The sequence below is a fragment of the Agelaius phoeniceus genome, chromosome 1 (genome assembly GCF_051311805.1).
Source record: "Agelaius phoeniceus isolate bAgePho1 chromosome 1, bAgePho1.hap1, whole genome shotgun sequence".
Classification (NCBI taxonomy): Eukaryota; Metazoa; Chordata; class Aves; order Passeriformes; family Icteridae; genus Agelaius; species Agelaius phoeniceus.
In genome coordinates, this window is record NC_135265.1 from 87291584 (window position 1) to 87314145 (window position 22562).

At 38.6% G+C, this 22562-nt stretch overlaps 1 protein-coding gene across 5 annotated transcripts in view; it reads left to right on the forward strand.

Moving 5' to 3' along the window:
* The window catches only part of FHOD3 (formin homology 2 domain containing 3), a 376643-nt gene that overhangs the window by 277697 nt on the left and 76384 nt on the right, over positions 1–22562 (forward strand). For 3 of the 5 annotated variants that reach the window (XM_077182716.1, XM_077182714.1, XM_077182715.1), the window contains exons 11-14: positions 2730–3107; positions 6591–6716; positions 17205–17339; positions 20608–20658. In XM_077182716.1, the coding sequence (XP_077038831.1) occupies positions 2730–3107; positions 6591–6716; positions 17205–17339; positions 20608–20658 (690 nt within the window). The remainder of the gene's footprint in view (positions 1–2729; positions 3108–6590; positions 6717–17204; positions 17340–20607; positions 20659–22562) is intronic. The other 2 variants (XM_077182717.1, XM_054633418.2) reach the window with 1 other exon arrangement.

The window sequence follows — 22562 nt, forward strand, 5'->3', positions numbered from 1 at the left end:
GCTTTGAATCTTAAAATAATAGTAAAAAATCTAAATAGGGGAAAGGATAGATAGCTACCCTTGTGCAAACACATACTTAGCAGGAAGTTTTAGGTGACTAACATAAGAGGCCCGTAAACGCCCTCTTCATCAGTCTCTTCCTTCCATTTCTAACTTCATTGCATTTCTTTTCCTGTGGATTCATGTTGTTTTCTCTTCCACCTTCTTTCTTTCCATTCCACTGCATGCCTCTTTCCCTGGTCTGACCTCAGAGAGGACGAGTACGAAGAGGAGGAAGAAGAACAGCCAGTCACAGAGCCCAATACTGAGGATGAGGGGGAGGAAGAGGCCAATAGGCAGGTCAAAGCCAGGTACCAGGATTCAGCATTGTCCCTCCACCTTTTCTTCAGGCTCTGGTGTGAACTCACCAGCACAGTGTGCAGCAGCATCCACCTTTTCACTCACATTCCTTGATCACCTGTTAAAGCCACCTCCCACAGAAATATTTTTGCATTTTAAAGCTTTGGGGAAGGGGCTGGGGCATGGCAGTGCTAATGGAAACACTCAATTATGTAGGTTCAGTGCACTATGCACTGTCTGCATTCACTCCCTTTAGTTAATGCTCACAAATCCTAAAAGCTTTAGTGAAAAGCATAACTTTAAGCATGACTTGGTTTAACTTCTTAGTAAAGGCAATGATGAAACACCACAATGCTTAACTGAGGATGTTGCTTGGTTTCTTATGTTTTCATCCCTATCTTCATAATACTACCTTATTAGGAATATCTGTTGCTATGCAGTAAATTGACATTTTTTGAATGCTGCCTTAGATTCCATATAAGTTTTGATCATGTTTTAATAGCAAAGAACTACTTTGTAGCAAAACTGACACACATGCGTATATAATATATATACATACATATGTATATATAAAATTTTATAAATGCCTGCCCATCTGTGTATATACAGATATAAGCAAATTACCAATCAATATGCTTCATCACCTATCAATATACCCTTGTGTAAAAATTTTCCACTTATTTCTGAGATATATATATATGCATTTGGCAACTTGATCCTAATAAACTGAAAGCAAGAAAATATATTCTTTGTTCTGGACAGCCATTTGATTTAGGTTAAATTGTTTGGCTTTGCAATTCAGCAAATGAGATTGGAATTTTTTTTTTTTTACATAAACCACATTCATGCAGACACTGTACAGCACAGAAGGAAGAAAGGAAACTGTTTAATGTGTGAATTCCAAAGAAAATACTGTACCTTTATTATTATTATCTTCCAGTCTGCAAATCTTGCCAATGCCTGCCTGAAACTTCAAAATTAAGTGACAATTTCCTCAAATCTGATTCTTAAAAGTCAAAGCTAAGACACAAGTTACTGGTAAATCTCATGAGTATACTAAAATACTGCTTTAAAAAGTGAGGAAGAGCCTCATTAAGAAATGTGAAGAGCATAATGTGTTTTTAGGTCATTGGTCTTTTTAAGATAATTATCTCTTTAAGATAACTGGGTGATATTCCCATGACTTTCCTAAGTACCTTTTTTCACTGTCTCTGTACCATTAAAAAAATTATGGTGGCTATTTGTGTTGGATGCTGAAAGGTAGGACTGGCCTGGCCTCAGTGTCTCCTGGCAAACACAGCAGGTGCGATAGATGAAGGTTTCCAGATTTTCCATTGAGAGAACAATTACCTGGTATACACCTGATGATTTAAGTGCATAAGATCCCAACATATCTAACATAAATTTTGGTTTTGCTGCCTATGCTGTGCCAAGCCCACAGTCCTCAAATAAGGACTGTGCCTTCCATGCCTGCTGGGGGATTGCAGAAGTGCTCTTGGGAGAAGGAAATCAGCCATGTCAATGATCCAGCCCAAAGCCCATGCACAGTGTTTGTGCTGGAGTTCCTAGTGAAAACAGACACCCTGGAGTGCATATCCCATGGCTTCTCAGCTGCTTTGTGCCTTCTGTCACTCACCAACATCTGCCTTCAGTAGAGCAAAGCAGATGTGTTTTCTCTTTTCTTTGATGCAAACTCTGCAAGTCTCTATGAAAGACCAGCATGGAATGCTGACACTCAGAGAAACCAGAAGTTAGTGCCTTCATACCTAGAAAAATATTTGTTAAGGTGTTGATTTTGAAATCATTTAAACTTGATTTTTTACAGAACAGTGCTAATCGAGTACTTTTTTTATTTTCATCTTTGTTGGATAAAGAATTTTAGTAAAAAGATCAGATTCCCAGGGAGGATGATAGCCAGATATCAGATAGTCCAGATATCTTATATAGATATCTGGACTTGGAGAAGCAGTCCTGCAGACTGTATCTTGAACCATCTGTACTCCATGGAGTATTTTCCAGTGTGCTCAGTCTGCTTTGTACTGCTCTGACAATGTTTACAATCTAACTTAAATATATGAAGATTGTTCCAAAAATAGGTGTGAAAAGGCTCATGAAAATTAGTTCTGAAGTCTATCGGTTAAATCCCCTCTTTTCTTTTAGAATGAGTTGCTTCTTTTTCCCAGTATTTCTAACCACAAGAAGAATCCCACTGGGATACAAAGATGTGAGTTCTCTTTATTTAAAAAGATGTGATGATTGTCTAAATTTTGGAAGTTTTTGTTTGTCTGACTCTTCATCATTTTTTTTCCCTGCAAGTGATACTATCTGTGATCTCCCTTCACCCCATTGTTCTCTCCGCTTCTCTTTCTAATCATTTTTTCCTCCTGCAGTGAGGTTCCAGATGTGCATGAGGCTGTGAAGGAAAGCTTTTCACAGTGCTCTGACTCTTCAGCTGTCTCCAGTGCCATTTCTCCACCTGAGAGGCCTCTCGCCTGCTCTAGAGCAAAGAGCTTTTCTAGCAACTCCTCTTCTGTGCCTGACTCATCTGTCTCTCATCATAATTCTGTCCTTTCATCACCATCTTCACCTGCAACAGCATTGCTGAGCTCTCCGCAAAATTCCTCAGCATCTATTACTCCAAAGGCATCTCCAACAGTGGAGAAATTGCCTTATGTACCACACACTCCTTTTCACCTCTTCTCGTATGACTTTGAAGACTCTCCAGCATCTGTGAAAGAGAAGGAAGCAGAAATGATGAGGGAAAACAGGTAGATTTTCTATAGCTAACAATAATTTTTAGATAAATGAATAAAACCTTTCAAGAATTTTACAGGGCTAATAATGCTACTCTATGTGTTGTATTATTTCCAGAACATACTATTACTAATTTTAGCCCTGTAAGCCTGTATTTGATTTGATATTTTCCCCTTGCCTTTGCTGACATCATTAGTCTTCTTCCAGGTCTGTAGTTGATAAATATCCTGGTCTCCTCTATAAAGCAGTGGGTAAATAACCCATGGTTTGGGAGATCCAAGAAAGGAGCACCATTTTACTCTCATTTACAACAGTGGAATTTGCAGACATGTTTTCATGAAAATTAATGGGGCTCTTCTGCTATAAAATCAAGAGAGGTCAGATCAGCACTTGAAATTCAGGGGTGAAGTCCTGGCTTCAAAGGCTGAACTGCCAAATCCTAAATTTGTTGTTTGATTACAGTGCATGTCCATCTCATGTGCAATTTCAGCTCATGCTTGTAATAAGAGATCTATAAAGATAACATAGCACTCAGAGTAGACAATTTTATCTCCACAACATCTGTTGAATTTACTTGTTCCTCATACATTTATCTTAGTTTTTAACTTTAATTTCCCCATCCCACCCCTCTAAAATAAAACAAAAAAAAATTGTTTTGTCTCATCTGTTTTCAAGTAAAAGAAATTGACAGTAAGTAGCACTAAAGACAATGACAGAGAATCACCTTGAAGAGGTTGATGATTTTTTGCTGTCTCTTACAGTTGTCAGCGTTGTTTGAATTAGGTGCTGAAAATGTACATTTATATTGCATGCGTCTTTATTTCTTCCTCTCTCCAGCAGTCCTTCTGAGTTTCTGCATGTGAACAAATGTTTTGATTCTTTGATCCTTTTAATTTTTGATCTTTCTCTCCTAATAGGTGGGTGTGTTTTGTCCCTTTTCCATTTTTCTGAAAATTCTGTAAATCCAAGTAGTTGTTGACAAGTGACTTAGTTCACATATTTTTCCTTTACCTGCAACTTGAACACTGGAGTTCCTCTAAATTTACATTTTCTTTCATAGGTGCATTTTTCCCTTAGACCTCTCACACTCGTTTATTGGTCTCCCATTGCTGTTATACTTTAGAGAGTAGATTCCTAAATACCTCCTGTTCCTGAAATATTTAGTATTTCTGCAGTGATTTTTTTTCCTCTGACCATCTTTTCTGCTTTCATTTAGTACAGAGGTTCAGGAGTGGGGGTTGGGATGGAGATTCTTCCAGGTTTATCTGGAGGAAAAAGAGGGCAAAGCCTGCACAATTTATTCAATAATATGCCCATAAAAGAGGAAAATGTCTTGAGGGTGAATGCTGCTGGATAAGACTATTGCATCCACACTGGTACATGAGACAAGAAGGGAAAATGGAAGCAATAGCCAGTACCAGAGGAAGGTTAGAAAGATAAACCTTGAGTACAGCATACAGACTTAACCTGGTATTCTGGTCTTGCCTTGCTCCTACTGCAGCAACTCAATGTTCCTCTAAATTTGGTAGGATGTTGTGTCCAGACCAGTCCCTCTGAATTTGATTTTTTTAATCGTTGTCCATCTGACTCCATAGGAGGTGCATTCCCTCCATTTTCATGAGTGTTATCTTTGGAATAATTGAAAACCCTTGGTCTGAAAAAGCACTCTGCTCTATGTCAGCTTTTTCATGGGACAGAGGAGAAGAAAAGCACATGTAGTGGTTGATAAGAAGGTCTCCTTGCAGTTGATCAAAATGGAAATGGAGGTTTCTGTGTCAGAAACATACCAAATCAGCTCTGAGTTCTTATGAGGACAGTAGAGTTTACTCATCTGTAACTCAGCACAGGCACAGTCAGAACATTTCCTGGGCTAAGCCTGTCGGAGAGAAGACCCAAGCTAGGTCTGTGCTACTAGGGAGGCTCCACACTGTCCAGTTACACAGTCTCCAGTGGACCACTGTCTCCAGTTCCTAGTTAGTTTTCTTCTAGGACAAGAAGACCTGGACAGCAATTATTTCCTGCAAAATTCCTTTTGTGGCTCAGAAACTTGCATGTTAGTGTTTTTTTTCCAAAATTAGTTCCCTGTTGTTTGTCAGTATAGTGTCTCAAAAACAGATGAGGAACGGGGGGTGTTTTCTAAAGCATTAACCTGAAATTGCTGTTCCAGAGGACATGTTCTCTAAAGCACAATCCCTTCCATTGTAAAAGCACCTAGCTGAAATCTACTCTGATTTTAACGTGGGCCTTGGCAGGCAGCAATGCTGTTGAACTCTAAGAAAAAACTTGAAACTTTGAATGAAATTTTGCATGGCTAGATGAGTGTGCTTAATGGAGCCGAAGGAAACCAACCAGGCTTTTCAAATAAAATTGCTGAGTGAAATTACTGAGTGCTGATGTGTGCGAGGGAAGAAGCAGCAGAGAAAAGATTTGGTGAAAGAGGATATATTATATCTTGTGAAGTATTATAAGGAAAATTATGTTGCTCTATTTCCTGAAATGAATTTTGCAATTTGGATGAGTTGACCTTTCTGAGTACTGATCTTCAGAGAACCATATGCTTTCCATGTGGGAAAATGGCGTTGTCTGTGAACAGTATTAAAGAGAGAAATATTAATATTTTCCCAAATTAAGAATCTTTTCTTGACATGCTGTTTAAGTACAATGGTTAAAAGGCACAGCAAAGCAACACAACTGCCTTTTCTATTCAGTACAGGAGCCAGGATGAATACATTGATAGAAAGGACTCTGGGGAGGTGGCCATTCCAGGAGTCCTGGAAACAATTTCTCTTTGATCAGCAAGCTCACATTGAAGTGAAGCAAGTTTATGGGGTTTTTTAATGGAGAGAAGGACTGATAGAAATTTCTAAAGCCGTGCTTCCGGAGACATGTCTTTTTAACCATGGTGATGATTTTTTACAGGCATTGTAAGAAATGGCACATAAGCTATTACTTATGTTGGGGGAGGGGAAAGAAAATACTGCTGGCTTTAATTGAAAAGAATGTGGTTGTTTTTCCATTTAAAATGCAAGCACATTTGCAAGTCATGGATGCCCATGTTCAGATCACGTCTCAGGAGTGCTGCTATTTTCCTTGATTTTAGTAGATATGGATATCTACTAAAATCTTGGGCTGGTTTGACTCCTTTTCTAATGGTTGGATATCAGTCCCAAAACAGCTAATAATTCTGAGTAACTGAGCAGTATGCAAGTTCCTGTTCTGATTGTCACTTGGGAGGACCATTCAAATCTCTCGTTATTTTCCTTGCCAATAGCTCACTGATTCATCATGTATGTTCATGCCGTGGTTGATATTAAGAGTACATGATTAGTTGCATATTTGGAAATAGAGCAACATTTTCAGAAGGTGACTGTTTAAAAAATTCTGGGGTATGGAGTCATTACCACCCCGTAAACAAGAGGATTTACTGTCGCATGCCCGTTTGCTGATGGATTTTTTCTGTCTCTCCCTTTCTCCTTCTTTTCTTCCCATTTCATCAGATACAATAGCTATGGCAGCAGCTCTTACTCTTCCCCACGACCTTATGCTGGTGTGAGTGCCCCTACAACACCCACTACTCGTTATGGGACAACTCTGTCACCGCCTCAGGAGACCAAATCTGACAGGTTTGTAAATTAATCAGTGTTTTGACAACAGTTCCTTTGCAGACAGAATGAAGGAGATAAATGTAAGCTGTTCTGAATGAGTACTGGAAATAACTTCTAGCCAGTTTTTTTCTAACATTGGGGAAAAAATGGAAAAAAAATCTAAATATGTTCATTTCCCACTCATTCTCAAGCCTTTCTGTCTGACTTGGTGTTAAAGGTATGGTGCATTTCCATCCCACTTCTGTTTCTTCTACTTAAATGGATAAAGCAGAGTTGCTTCGCACATAAGCTGTTTTAAGTATTAAAAGGTGAATTAAAATTTTCTCTCCATTTTTAAAAATAAATTCAGATAGATCTATTTTCACTTCTATCCTTTTAAATCAACTGCAAAATCTTGGAAATGTGCTTGTTCAGAATTTCCTAGGCCATAATTTTGTCCTTTCTTCAAAATACGTGATATATCTCATTGTGTTTCATCAAAAGCAAAACATTTATTACTGTAGCTAAAGCAAACTCCTAATAACCAAACAGTTATCAGCTTGCTTTAAGAAAAAAATTTAAAGGGGAAAAAACCCCAAACCAGCAAAAAAAATGTTTCAAACAATCAAAATACTCTTTTGAATTATGTAAGGTACTATAGGAAGGAAAAAGATAGGAAAATGTTATGGATACTTGAAAGAAATTCTTGGCAAGAGGTTTGGACCACCAGAAATTAACTATCTGTTACAACCTGAGAGTAAATGACAGCTTCAAAGGATATCATGCTGATTTTAAGAAGGAAAGGTAAAATTTTTTGATTAATTTAATTCAATACTATGATACAATAATGTAAATAATATCCAGTTAGGCCAGATGAGGTTTGGATTGTTTGTTTCCAAATTGGCCTGTAATTCATAAAAAGTGCATCTTCCATCCTGTTTTCTGAACTTAAGGTTTTTTACAGGACTCTTGTTCTGTATTCCAGTTAATTTTTGCTAACGATTCTTTGGCATATTTCTGTATATGCATGTGTGTTTGTGTATCTGTATATGTTTGAACCTTCCTAATGCCTCACATCCTTTCCAGACTGCTACTCAGAATGGTTCAAGTTAGGTTCTTCCATCATACATGTATTTGTAGCCATGAGGTATTGATTTAATCCTTTTTTTCAAGTGAGTAATTAGATTAAGTTTCTCTTTGGAGAAAGGCATTGTTTTTCATTTGCTCATCTTCCTGGAGTACCTTGCCTTGATTTGTCTTTCCTGATCTCAATTAAATTATTGCCGAGTGCAACCACAATAAAAACCTCTACACCAGCATATTCACCCCCGTTTACCTCAGCAAAACTGATGCAAGATAAGCAAGAGTTAAAAGTATCCCACTGCTTTGGAAGTTTAAGATTTTCAAGCTCCTGCTCTTGTAAGCTTCTGATTGCTGCTGTGGCAAAGAAACCCCAAAGTGGGCAAACGCTGAGATGGCTAAAGATGGTTGGGCTTGTCCTGCAAGAGGCTGATGGTGCTGGCCCTGCTCCAGTGAGGAAAGCCAGCTTTCATTTCGGCATCTGCGTAAGTGCCTTGCTGGTTTGGAGCCAAAATGCCTTGGCCCCACAGGATGAAGCTGTAAAATTTGCAGATTCATGGAGAGTCAAGCCAGAGGGGAGCTCTGCAATCACCTGTTGTGACCTATAATGGGTCTCACAGAAGCTAAATGAAAGACCCCTGTACTCTCATGTGTCTTCAAGTGGCAGCACATGATTTCTCCTGAAAATATTCCAATATTTCTTATCACTGCTAGGAAAATATTTTATATTTTGAAGCCAGTTTTTCTAGCAGCATCTTCCAGCCAACGCACCTCATCTTTCTTTTTTCTCTGAAACTCTAAAGCACTCTACCTTCAACCACCAGCTGTCTCTTACATGTTGTAAGTGACTGAACACAGTGCACAGCATCACAACTCTGTCTCTCCTTCAGGTTATGTTTGCTGCTTTCCACCTCACATGATAAAAATCTCTGTATTCCTGTTTAAATTTGCAGCTTGCTGTTCATGGTAGTTCATGAACTCACAAAGGTTCCTGCATTTTTATATTTGAATGATGTTACAGCCTGATGCTTCCTGTATATGAGTCTCTATGAAGCGTGAAAAATGTGTATACACCACAGCTGCGTGTTGTCTGCAGAATAGATGCAGTTATTTCTTTAAAGATAATTAAGTTTACAGTTTCAGATGCCATTTTACATTCTCTTGTTCTTTTTGAGCATGCTGCCACTGCAGATGTATACTTCTGCAAGCTCTAAAGTACTGACTACTTTGAAGAAGGGCAGAAGCCTTCCTTAATTTCATTGTCCTGAAAGATATGCACTGAAGAAGTGCCCATGTAGAGACTGACGGATGGAATTTGCTTATTGGAGAGTAAGCCATGTAGTGCATGACGCAATGCTTGGCACTAATCAGGAAATGGAAAGTATTGTGGAGGTTTTCACAGTTTTCTATGAATGGTGTTTGCCTCAGATTATGTAAACACTATTTCCTACCTCCTGATGGTAAAAATTTACATGGATTCAAACACCCAAAAAAAGCTAAAAGATGTGAGTGGGGGGGAGAGGAAGACATTTGATAAGAAGCAGATGCACACTATGGTTAGCTCTAAGGTGTGTTTTCTGGTTTCAGCTTATGCTTCAGTTATGCAAAGCCTTCACAGAAAGATTCCTGTCTTTTATCATGCCGGGAAGAGCTTCAGATGCAGGTCCTGCTACCGTTTATCTGACCTTCGAGAATGAGGAGGAAGGAAGAAGCAGCATTTAGAGCAGTGCCCAGCACAGTGATTCATGCTCCATTCAGTTGCCCTGACAGGCTTTTCAAACCCTTGGTTGCATTTGCTTATGTAAACAAGAGCTACAACTTAGGTGGAAAGAAGCAGTGTGGTTGACATTTTGACATTCATACTTTTAAAACCCTCTTTGGTTGAAATCAGTAGAGAATCATAAGAGCAGTATAAGTCAGTGCAAAAGTAGCTGGATTTTGTTCTTTGAAATCCACATCATCTATATATTTCTGATTGTACAGCAGAAGAAAAGGCTTACTTTACTGTTTCTAAATACAGCTGCAGCCTTTTGGCAACTTCTTGCCATGCTGTTGTTGTCTCTCATTTCCCTGGGTCCCCTGTGGAGAGCCATGTTTGTGAAGTGCATATTGCAGCCCTGGGAATCCTGCTGAAGGAGGGCAAATTGCAGGGCAGTTTCTGTTCAGCCCTTCATTGGGAGAGAAGAAGGAGTGGGTCAGTTCTCTTGTATCTCTCTGCTTGTGAAAGTTGCTCCTAATGCATAAGAAGTATAACCCAGTCTGCCTGTTTTCTAGTGCCAAAGAGTGCTTTTCTCCATAAATACGCTGCTCCCACTCCTCACAACTTAAATCGCAATTAACTCTTTCTCCCCAGTTAATAAAACAATTTAAAAATCACTCTCATAACCTCATAAATTTTAATAACAAAGGGGAAGAGCAGTGCATGACTGAGACACATAAGGGAGGAAAAACATTTTTCTGTCCCTCCAAGTTGGCCCCTTGCTTGAGGGCAGAAGGTGTTGTAGGACTAGTCTGCATTTCCATGCCTTATGGTCACATCTAGGATATTTCTGTCTAGCCAGACTCCTTTGTCAGACTCGGAATCTAAGACAGTCACTTCAATTGGAACTGCAGCCTGGAGTCTGTCACAGGACATCAAACTTGTTACTTGCAAAGCTTCACACTCCCTCATAGTGTCCTTTTGGTGGTGAAGTGTTTGCACTGTTGATCATGGCTATCCTTCAAGGAGATCATGAAGGAGTGTAACTTCTAAGGCAAGAGCTCCTAAATTCAGCACCAGCTTTAATTCATTCCACCACCAGAAAAATATCCTGCTGGTGTGTTTTGCAGGGTGGGTTTCTTCTGATGCATTTGCCAGGAGGTGTTCCTCCTGGGCTGGACAGTCAAACAGTAGTACAGTCAGCGTAGCTCAGAAAGCCTTCTCGGGGCACTCCTGCCAAAGGAGCAGGAGTTCATGGTCTCACCTCTATCTGTTAAATCAAATGCCAGAAAGTTCAGCTCGCAAACCTCCACTTCTTGAGGCTCTTGGCCAGTCTCTGTGAACTTAGTCTCCATCTCTGGCTGGTCCCTCAGAAGTTCTTCCAAATCTCCAAGCCTGGTAAAGGCCTGCTATGGTGTATGCAGCTTATTCCTGTTTGAAGCATCTCCAGCTTTTCCAGAGTGTTAGAAAATAGGCTTAAGAAATACTAAATATATTTCACATTCTTTAATATGTTTTCCATCTTACTTGCTTTGTGATCTACAGCAGTACATTACCTTGGGCTCCCATGATGCAGAGCCTTGAATATTGAGTGTTCATTTCCATGTTCTTCTATATGTTTTAAAGGAAATGTACCTTCAAACATTTATTTCTAAATAATGTTTATTTAGAAACATTATTTTGTTTCAGGTCAAAGGCAGTGAGATTAGCATGCCTAGATTATAGGTGGTTTTTTTCTCCTCTGACACTTAAACACCATACCTGAAGCATAAGCATAAAGTGCAGCAAAAGTCTGCAGATACTCTTCTTTTGAGTTTTATTCCCTTTCCAGGTGCCTGAATTAGTGATTTTCTGGAAATCTGGTGCTTTCTTTCAAATTTCTTTCTTTAAAGCAAATAAAAAAAAAAAATAAAAAAAAAAAAAACCTTGAGAATGTCAAACAGTTTTCAGTTGGATTTTCTACTAAAATTAAAGGTTTCAGTAATTGACAACACCAGGGAGATGCTGCTGGCTGAAGCTTCTTGGCAGGTTCCTTTATTTTTTTCTTTTTGTTAGCCATTTATCACTAATTTGTGCTCTGCAGTTCCCTTCCTCCAGCTGTTAAGCACAAAGGTAAAACAAAAGCCTATGAAACAGAACCTGCTATACAGCCTGCAAAGCTGCTGCTCTCCCAAGAACTGCTCCTCTTTCCTTGGCTTTCTGTCCTTTCTGTGTGTATTTCTGGGCTCTCAGACCAGAGATTTTTCCTTGTGGTAGCTGCCAAGCACATCTCACTCTGAGTAACATAATGAGGCACGGATAGCTTGGTAGCTGATAATAGTGGCCCAGGGCAAAAGCCTCAACTTTATTGCAGAGATTTTAAGAGGAAAAATGACCTTAGGAATTACTTGATGATTTACAGTTTGGGAAGCAGTGGTGGCTTGCACTGGCCTAGCTGCTTGTCAAACTACTGTGTAAGCAATATTCTTGATTGCAGCTTTGTGGACTTCATCAGAGGGCATATGTTTAAACAGAAGCATGAACTGGTTATGGTTTCAGACTGCAGGGTGTTGCTGGCTTAACACGCCATGTGCAGTGCTGATGCTCAGGTCTCACCCACCATGGCCTCGATCTACACCTGGGCTCTGCAAGTCACTTCCAGGCAAAGTGTAACTCACATGAGGATGAGAAGCTGCAGGTTGGAGAAAGACAGAAGCACAGTGTAAAAGCTGCACAGGTCAGCTGGAAGAGGAAAGTGTATGTAGAAAGTCCTTGTGCATTGCCCAGGCTTTGTGTGCTGCTCTGTCCTGCTCTAGCTCTAATTTGGGTAGTCCCCTGTACCACTTAAAAGTCTAACATTAATCAGTTCTTCTCTTGGTCATTCTCAAATTTCTTTCTTAAAGGAAGCATTAGTAGTTTTAGCTCTCAATTTTATGTTTATTTTTGAGAGAGGTTTTATAAAGATTCCTTAAGTAATGTTTAGTCTGTTTGCAAAGTCTTATATCAACATGCTTTTGAATTTGCCATGTCATGTAGGGAGACATAACACACAGGGAGTTTTTTTAACTGTGAAAAGCAATATGGCTCTTGGCAGCTTTGCCTCCCATTTTGTCTCTTCCTAAGCTGGAAAATGGATTTATTTTGTTAAAGCCAAAAGACTTTAGAGTTACTTAAGGCCGAGTAGGAGCTGCCGACTTTTGTACCCTCACTGTAGCATTCCCATGGCTGCTGGAACAGGAGCACTTTGCAAAATTAGGTAATTAGTGCTTCCTTATTAAAGTTATTAATGACTCTGCCCCATGTTGTATTAAAAACAATCCTGAATATTAACCTTATGACCTAAAGGGATTTCCTCTTGTAAGTCATCTGTTAAATTTTTTTAGCTCATAAAAATATACATTTGTATTTTGTATTCTTCCTGTAGATAACCATTTCTATTTAGCAAATTTTAAAAATTCAGCTAAACAGAGGGAAAGGCAACCACAAAATAGTATCTCAGAGTTTACATGAATGAAGAACGTTTGAAGTTCAGAATTTCAGTTTTGCTTTCAGTAAGACAGAAATATTTCCTTCAGTTTGCAACAAGATTAGAGTAATTCAGGGCACATAATCCCCTTCACAATGTATCATCTGTGATGGAGTATTTTCAGAAAACTGCAAGAACTTGCAAAAAAGTGTGAGAGATCTTGTGTCTGCATGAATTAGTGTTCATAATAATGATTACTGATTCACTGCTGTGTTAAATGCTGTAGATCAGACTAGCTGAATTTTTATTCAGAAGAGCTTTGGCCTACAGTCAACCTTTTGGTTTCGTATCTGATGCTCTGTGTATATTTTGCCTTCATTTCTTCCTCCCCACCCCCCCCCCCATTCTTTCCTTTTCCTATCTCTCCTTCCAGTAAGATAAGTTACTAATGACCTCTTTGGCCCCGTGTCCTGATTTTGTGGTGAGGAGCTCTATTCACAAATCCACAGACCTAGATGCCTTCTGGTTGTATATTTTCTTTCTGGAATGAGAAAGTAATAACATAGCTTGTTTAGCTTTTACTGGTTTTAACAGCAGGCATAAGAAAGCTTTTCTTAACATTTTTTTTATATTAACAGTCCATTCTTAATAGCCTTGCATTCTCTACGAGACTAAAAATAGTAGTCAGAGTAAGCATCCTTCTGGATTGTGTTTGTGGAGCTGAACAAATGGTTGATATTACCAGCTGGTAACATATGACACCAGCACTAAAATGCTGGCATATATTAGCTGTAACCCCATTTTGCAAGTGATTGCTCTATTTTGCTTTCATTGAGCATTCACATTCTCTTTACTGTTAAAATCTCTTATCAACTTTGATTCAATGCCAGAAGTTTTTTTAGCCTTTTTCTTGCTTATCCATTTTTAAAATGCAGCCTGCAGCAATAAGACCTAAAAATTCATGAGGCCTGAAGGCACTGTCACCCTTCAAACACCATCAAAGCACCAAAATTACCCAATGGTAAGCCCAAGCCTTCCCACCAGCCGGTTTGGCCAATCATGCTGCCATTTGCAATTCAAATATGTGCTCACTGAAAGGGAACATTTACTTTTAGTGTTATTGCCAGAGAAATACAGAAATAAAAATCAGATTTTGTCAACAAACTGTACATAGACAAATCCCTTTTCAAATTGTTTAGAATGTGAGAGGAATACCCCTTAATGCTTGTTTTTCCTCTGGCTGCTTTACAGGTTTGTACACCCTGAGAGTAACCTGCTTTTACCCCAGGTTTAGTTTATGCTCATGTAGAAAATTACTGATAGAGTTTACTAAATACTAAAACTGTGCATTTACAGTTGCAGTTCACATTAAAAAGAGTATTGGTGCACCCAAAGACCAGTTGAGCCACAGTGTTTGATATCTGCAGTGAGGCTGTGAGTTCAAGAGGCTTCATAAGGCAGCTGGTCCCAGCATTTGGTGTGAGGTGCGGTCCCCACCGAAGGCAGATGGGTGTGGTTGAGTGGGTGTAACCACTAAGAGAGCACTAACTCAGCTATGGCAGTGCTGTTTCTTTGCCAGCCCTTTTCTAAATGTGACTGAAGACCCAAAACCTTGACTATTTGTGCTTCAAGAAGTCAGTGTCACACAAGGGGTCGGCTGACCGTGCTCCTGTCTGTTGAATTATGGCCTCTATGTACAGAACTTTCTGGCAGCTTGGACTGTTAGATGTGACCATTTCATGCAACAAACTCTTATCACCTTTGATTCAATGCCAGAAGTTTTTTTAGCCTTTTTCTTGCTTATCCGTTTAAGATAGGGCTGTGTTTGGGACAAAGGAATTGTATGTGTGTTCACAGCTTGTAATTCAGCTGAAGTACACACTCATAACCAGTGAGAAATACGGGAATTCCAAGTTTTGACAAATTGTTGTTGATTTGATTAGTTTTGAAGAGATGGCCAGCTAACATTTTCAGTTCTTTAGACACTGGCTTTTTTTCTGGACATACAGCTGTGGATCTTCTATTTGGATTGTGATACTGGTCTTCATACATCTACAAATGTAATCCCAGTGAGCAATGCTAGCCAAACTATGCAAGGTCAAACCTCCAAACAAGGTGTGGAGATATTTTACTACCAGGGTTAGCTTAGAATCCCATCTGCAGGACTAAGCTGTGCATCTCCATGTGGTTTCCCTGTAATGCCCTGTATAAGAATGTGCATTTATTGTAGGGCCTCAAAGAGCTCAGTCAGAGCTGAAGGCTTCCAACCTGCTAGATGGTGTGCAGACCTGCAATCATGCTTTTGGTCTCTCATCATCACCCCATCCTTCCCCTTATTTTTCCTTCAGTCTTCTTTTAAGCCATACCTTCCTTTGACTCTAAATGGAGTTTGCAGACTTCATGGCAGCTGGGCAGGATGGGATATCAAGCTGAATACACAAAACAGATAAAAGCAAAGACTTGATAGGGACCCTCTTTTGCCATCTCTCCTAGTTAATTTCCATATATCTTCACATGGAGGCAGAATTTATTTTTCCCCTTCCAAAAGTAATTTCTGATGTTATATCCAACCATATAGCCATGGCTTTTTGTGCTACTACAGGGATGTAGCTCTAGCTTTTGAATTTTAGTACAGTGGTGCTACTGTTTTTGCTAAGAGCTTTCTCTTGAAACATGCACTAAGAGGTCAAAAGTTAAAATAAATTTAAAATATGCTCAAGGGAAAATTCACCACACGTACTTGACTGTCAGGGTTTGAGGATTTTTTTCCCCCCTTTTCTTAGTGCTGAAGCATATTAGAGATTTTTATGGTTTTGAGTGTGATCCAGCATTGATACTGTAGCTTTGGAGGAGTGCCAGCAGGGACTCTTACAGAATATCAAGTTTTATACCATCTTATGTAATGTTTGTGCGGGTGGGATATGACATATTGAAATTCAATTTATTGAAATTATTGACATTATATTCATGCTGCCCTGCTGCCAGTGGGGCTGAAATGGCTATGTTTTGTGGTGTTCCTGCTTATACAGACATCGACTCTTGGGGAAGATAAGTTTGCATTAATATTTTTATCTTCTTTTGCACCTATGTTCACTAGTGAATTGGTTCCATTATGCTAAATGCCTACACTGTGCAGCCACAGGCAAGTAAATAAATAAGGGAGAGGGTCTGAGTTCTTAAAAATAAGGAAAATTTATTCAGGTTTGCATTACTGGTTGAACCTTCCTCTAGGCAGGCAGGGTTTAGTTTCTCTTTACACAAAAGGCAGTATCTATTTCTCTCGTTAATCCTTTCATTGCAAAACTCATGTTACAACAATGCACAGAAACCTCTCTACATGAGTTATGTCTTTTTGATTTTATCAGTCTAATTCAATCAGTGTGCATCTGTATAAAGCTACCCTGTACAATTCAGATTTTTTCCTGTCTAAGAGACAGAAAGAAATACATATTTACTCTGAGGTCACTCAGTTGCTATGTCAGAAGTTGGTGGTACCAATACCACCATGCTGGGGGAAGGTTGTGTAAGAGGACCCACTCTCCCAGACAAAGTACTACTTAGAGTAAAGCAAATAAAAAAATCTATGTCAGCACCAAACCGTAAGTGAATGTAAAAGTAGCTTTATATCTTTGAAAAGTTTTTACTGTAAAGGCCATAATTTCTGTTAGTTATTAAAAATGGGTTAGAAGACTGTGCCTTTGTGTTTTACTGATATATTCTAATATGAAATTCATCTTGCAATTACAGCACATGCAGCAGGGAAATCATGATAATCAAATTTATTTATGTATAAAGGAAAAATATGCCTGATACTTACAAGAGAATTTGCATTCTTTAGGGCACTTCTGACATCTTCTTGTACTTTTGTTTTTCTGTATAGAGGATTCTCAGGTGTTTGTGACACATCTGTTTTTAGCATCATTGCATAACAGTTTTTTCCTTTAAAATTTCAAAAATCCTTTACAGGATTCGGCTTTTCTATTAACAGGATTATAAAGTTTAAAAAAAATAGACAGTATTGCAGTTGAAACAGACTGAAGAATTTTTACACATACTTCATTTGTGCTTTAGAAATTTGGCTATTTAGGAAGCCTACCCTCATTGTTTTTCTTCAGCTCATTGCAGAATCTATAATCAATTCAGCAAGAAGATGCTTAGCCAATGCTTTGAAAGATCTCTACATAATATTGCCATGTCATTCTGCCGGTTAGGATTATGTTACTTGTTTCATGATTGCTACTCATTTTTTGCCAGTGTAATCAATAAAAGTGACACTGAGAAATCTGATCTTCCTTTTCTGCAGGCCAGCTTTGGGTGGTCTCCTTACATCATCTTTTCGGCAGCATCAGGAGTCCTTGGCAGCAGAAAGAGAACGACGGCGTCAGGAGAGGGAAGAAAGGTTGCAAAGGATAGAACGTGAAGAAAGAAACAAATTCAAGTAGGACCCAAATTTGCTCTCAGTCTCTTGCTTTAATGTGTGATAGATTGATCAATCATTGGGACATTCAACTGCAAAATAATTGAATTGATGAATAATTGTCTCTTTAGATACTTTTCTTGATCTAAGTATCTTAAGAACTGATAGATTAAACGCATCACAAATTTTGGCATTTCATAAAAAAGCTATTTTTTTAAAGGCAGCCAATTATACTGCCTGAGTATGTACAGAGGCTCAGTTTTATAATTTTATTAGATAATATTCTCACCAAATTACAATCTCAGTGAGGTAAAGGATTTGAAGGTGAAACAGTGGGACAAATGTATCAAGAAGGGAGGAAGGGACAGCACTGAAACATCATTTTGCTTTTAAGTTAAGCAAAGTAAAAATGTCCTGCTGTATTGTAGTGGTTTTCAACTACTTTTTCCTGTGTTTCTGAACACGTGTCTCTTCCTCCTGGAATCAACAACTGACAGAAGGTAATGACCAAAATAGCTGTTCAAACCTTGGCCAGACAAATGTCATGGCTGAATGTGGGACTTCGCATTTTCACATCTGAGAAAATGTTGTGTGATGTGGGATGCCAGGGTGTGCTGCCTGGGGATAGTAAAAAACAAGCCGCCCTCAACCTCTTCAGTCCATGCCTGGAAATCCCAGCAGAGACATTAACAAAGACTGCAGTGGGCCAAAGATAGATATGGAATCTGTACCTGAAATTGTGTGCCTTCAGTCTGAAGAGTGTACACTAAGAAATCAATTTGTTTCCTCATTGACAGGAGGGAAAAGCAAACCTATTTTTAGTATTTAGAAGACATAATTTAATAACTGAAAGAATGGTAATATAAATGTTTTGTAGCCTTAGAATTGGTAGTTACAGAAAAGATGGCACAGGGTTTCATGTTAGCTTGTTTACTAGTATGCAGGATTGTTTTCACTGTAATCATCCCTTTAGTAAAAAGTGGAAACAGGCTGTGATTCTGTGAATTTGGAAAGAGGAGTAACTAAGGAGTGGTTGATTGATATTCTCCTGGCTCCAGAAGATAGCTAGTTTAGAAGGAAATGAGAGACAGAGGGAAGGTGGAAGAGCACCATAATAGGATCTTTGGCAGCCAGGAGCTGCCCAAGTCCTCCTGAAACAGAAACAATAAGGTTGCAGTCTTCCAGCCTCTTCCAAAAACTCTCCCTCTAAGTGGTATCATCAGGCTGCAGCAGGCTGCCATGGACAGCCAACATGATCTTTCAGAAAGGAAACTCCCAGACCAAAAAAGCCAACAGGGCATTTGGCAGATTGACCTGTTTGAATAACAGATCTGCACATTTCAGTAGAGGTTGGCTACACTGGTTGTTCTGTCACTGAAAGAGATTTCTTAAAATCAGAAAAAAAAAATCAAAATATACATTTTCATCCCTTCATTTCAGAGTCAGAAACTGATTAATTAAATCTCATAATTATGCTACATATTTAAGATTATTTTTCAATGCTCAGTGTTTTCATCTTTTGGATTGGAGTTTTGTGATCACCCAAAAGTTATAACTTTTGTTTTAGCAGAGGGTCTCCAAAGCCACCAGACTTCTCAAACAGACAGCATCCCACAGTTGATTAAATAGTCTGGCAGGAGGAAGACAAAGTCACAGCAAGCAGTCATGGACAGTTTCATAAGAGTTCCTGGGATTTCATTCTCATATCATCAGTCTGGCTAGAAACCCAGTCTCTGAAGATGTATTTTTGATTAAAAATAGCACTTGCAATTCAGTCTTTAAACTCGTGAGCCGTACTGGATTTACCATCATGACTCATTTGTTATCTAATTCTTTCCAACTCTGCCTCAAGAACATTGCACTAGGTTCTGGCACCATTATTGACAAATTGAGGATAATTTAAAGGAAAGCATCACTAATTGTGAAAGAGCTTGAGGATGGGAGAGCTGGAGGATTAGGAGAGGAGCTACAAAGCTTCATAAGCTATTGCTAACTAAAGGAATGCTTTGCAGAATGAACATTTTTCTCAGTAGAAGGACTATTGTACCCATTGCATATGTAGAACAATATGTCATAAAATAAAGTGGTTATTTTTCAGCTGTAGGGAAGAGTGGAAGTTGTCAGAAGAGAAAGAGAATTGTTAAAATTTGCCTGCTGAAGATTTCCTGGAATACTTTTAAAATATTGTGAAGGTATAATCGGTTCAGAATTCAAAGCCTGTGGAGATAGCCTGAAACAGTAATGTGTGTTCCCTGTTAAAGGACTTTTGAAGAGCACTTGCACCCAGATGTTTGATAGCTATTGGTATAATAGATAAGTAATTCAATTAATGACACTATATAAAGGGGAATAAAAGGAGTAGTTCTGAAAATATTTCTGGTACAGCTTACACTGTGAAAGAATCTAGGAGATAAGGTGAAGATCACATCAGTTTTGTCTACCAGATTCAACCAAGTATTAAAAATACATTGTAAGGAACCATCTCGCTGTGATAGTGAGACAGGGTGGACATTTGCTGGGTTCTGCTGTGCTCTGAGTTAAATTTGCATCCATGTTTGTGGATGTGGCAGACCTGTCTGAAATCACAATACTCAAGCATCCAGCAAACTTGACTTGGCAAAAGTTAAATATATGGGTTAAGTGAGGAGCTGTGGGAGTGGCAGCTGACATAAATGGAGTTTTGTATCTAAAACTCTGGGTGAAAAATGAGGAAGTGAAAGGTGGTTATCTGTCCAATGATGCCGCACACACCCTGTTGGAATGCAGAATTCTCCTTCTTAGTAAAGCCAGTCCCCTGTTCTGTTTCCAGTTAGCTGTGGCAACTAAAACTCACTAAGGAAAGGCTTCTTAGAAAGAAGGCCAATAGGTTTACCCACTGCCTCAGGTGACAGCCAGGAGCTGCAGTCACTGTCTTGGGACATTCTAAGATGGAGTGAATGAGGGATGGTTTAATAGGCACTCATGTGCCTGCTCCCTATGGATAAGTGCAGTTCATTGAATCTCATTTCAGATACCAGATTTCAAAGCATGATTCAGGTTTTTCACTTATTGCATGTTTTTTAGAATTACTTTGAACTACCTTTGAAACTACATATTTGGTGGTGTATGTATGGATAAGTGTGCACTTTTCAGCAATTTTTGCAAAAACAAACAGTTTTTTTTGACAACAGCCTTCATTGTCTCCAAAGTTTGTGTGTACCACTCTTGGTTTCTCCTATTGTACTTATATTTCTATTACTTGCCTTTTTCTTCTGGTTTCTGCTGCAATTTACTCTAATTCTCTTTCTAGCCGGGATTATTTAGACAAAAGAGAAGAACTAAGACAAGCAAGAGAAGAGAGGTTTGTATGTCATGCATCCATCCTTCCCTATCCTTCCCTCTGGTTGTTTGTACTTCCTATATTCTTTGCTGCGGAGCTGTCGTATGTTTACATTTTTAACTCTGCTTGCACAAAACACTTTTATTCCAAAAGACTTCTATAAGAAAGAAGTTGTTAAAGAGCAGAATGAAGTCCAGCTGTAAGCACAGCAATAAATGAAGAGCAATGAGAATGCTTAAGAATGATTGATGATCCTTTATCTATTTGTGTGGGAAATAAGCTTACCCCATTTGCCTCAGAAATGTGCCCAAATTTAGTAGAGTTATAAATTGAATAAGCCTGTCTTTTTCACCCAGTGGGTCCCAAGCTTTCTGGAGGGTCAGAAAAGGCAAGTGAGGATAAAGGAAATTGGGGTCACAAACATTGCAAAACTGCAGTAACAAGCTGATGGAAATGGTTCTGACCCACTCTCAGCATATTTTTATCTTTCAGAGCCAAGTTTTCTTTGCTGATCTCTTTAAACATCAGCAAGTAAATTACAAAGCTTAGCAGTGTTTATCATTGGGGCATTGTTTTAGTTTTATTTAAATAGCAGGGATGGAGGGTTTGGGTTTTATTTTTCCTTTTTTTTTTAAATTCAATGAACAAGTTTAGAAATTCTGGGCTAGGCTGGGAGGTATGTGCTTATAAAAGCATATTTTTCAAGGAATGCTTAACTAAGGACTTTTGTCTTTCAGTAGCTTCATCTCTACCCCTGCTAGTAATTGCATCCTGGAGGGAGTGCTTGTTTTTACCTGGAAAATATGCAAGTTACTGTACAAATAGATGAAAAATCATCCAGAGTGCTTCAGTTCTGCTTTTATGATCCTCTAGAGATTATAGAGATTACTCTCTGGAGATACATTTGGATTGTCAAGAATTGGAGTTACATTATCAAAATAAGAGAGCAGCCATCTCAGAAATCATTGTGTTGCTATGTTTTTACTTGGGTTTTTTTCTGGTTGCTTTTGTGTTTTGACCTTTTTTTTTTCACAAAAATCATCATACAGGAGATAGTTTGTTTCTGCAGACTGAAATTTTATCTGTTGAGGATGAAGTAGCTAATATTAAAAAATTATTTTAGCATCTCTTAGAGTAAGAAAAGGTGAATAGGCTTTCCATTGTGCTTCCAGTTCCAAAACAATTACAAATAGTTTAAAGCATTTTCTGAAATGAAATGCATCTGAGCATATAAGCATCATCACTGAGCTGAGTAAAACCTTTCTTCAGTGAGCATGCTCATCTGCAAGTTTTGAAACAAATTAGAAGGGAGTTTTTTAGAACTTTCAAGTTGTAAGGGAAAATGACAACTGGAATATTCTTGGGGAAGTGTTCACCATCACTGCTGCACAATCTGAGACTATTTCACCCTTCATTAGTAATGTTTTGTTATCCTTAGGGCTCTTTTGAACTGAGATATCAAACTATCAGTTCCTACTCATAAAGAGGAAAGACGTGTTTGCTTTGACAGCAGATAAATATTGGAAAAAACTTCTGCAAATGAATTCTTGCATCAGTCGTCCATTACATTGGCATTCTGTAACTACTTTTTTATAGACACTTTTGCACAAATGAAGTTTTATTTCCTATAGGAAATTGCATGATAACTTTTTTTAGTAGGCTGCATAGACTGTAAGAAAGTCCTATTGTCAAGGTGCCTAAAATCCTAGTTAACAACTGATTTGTATGTTTCCTCCATATCAGTTCTTGCTGTTCAATGATTTGAGGCCTTTTCCCTTTGCTTGGTTGGATGTTTTCCAATGGTAATTAAAGAATAAAACCAAGAAAGGGGAGCTCCCAAGCCCTCTCTGGTTTGAGGTACAGTTCAAATGCTCTCTACCCCCATGACTTTGTTGGTACCTTAATATTTTAAGTTGCCCTCAGGG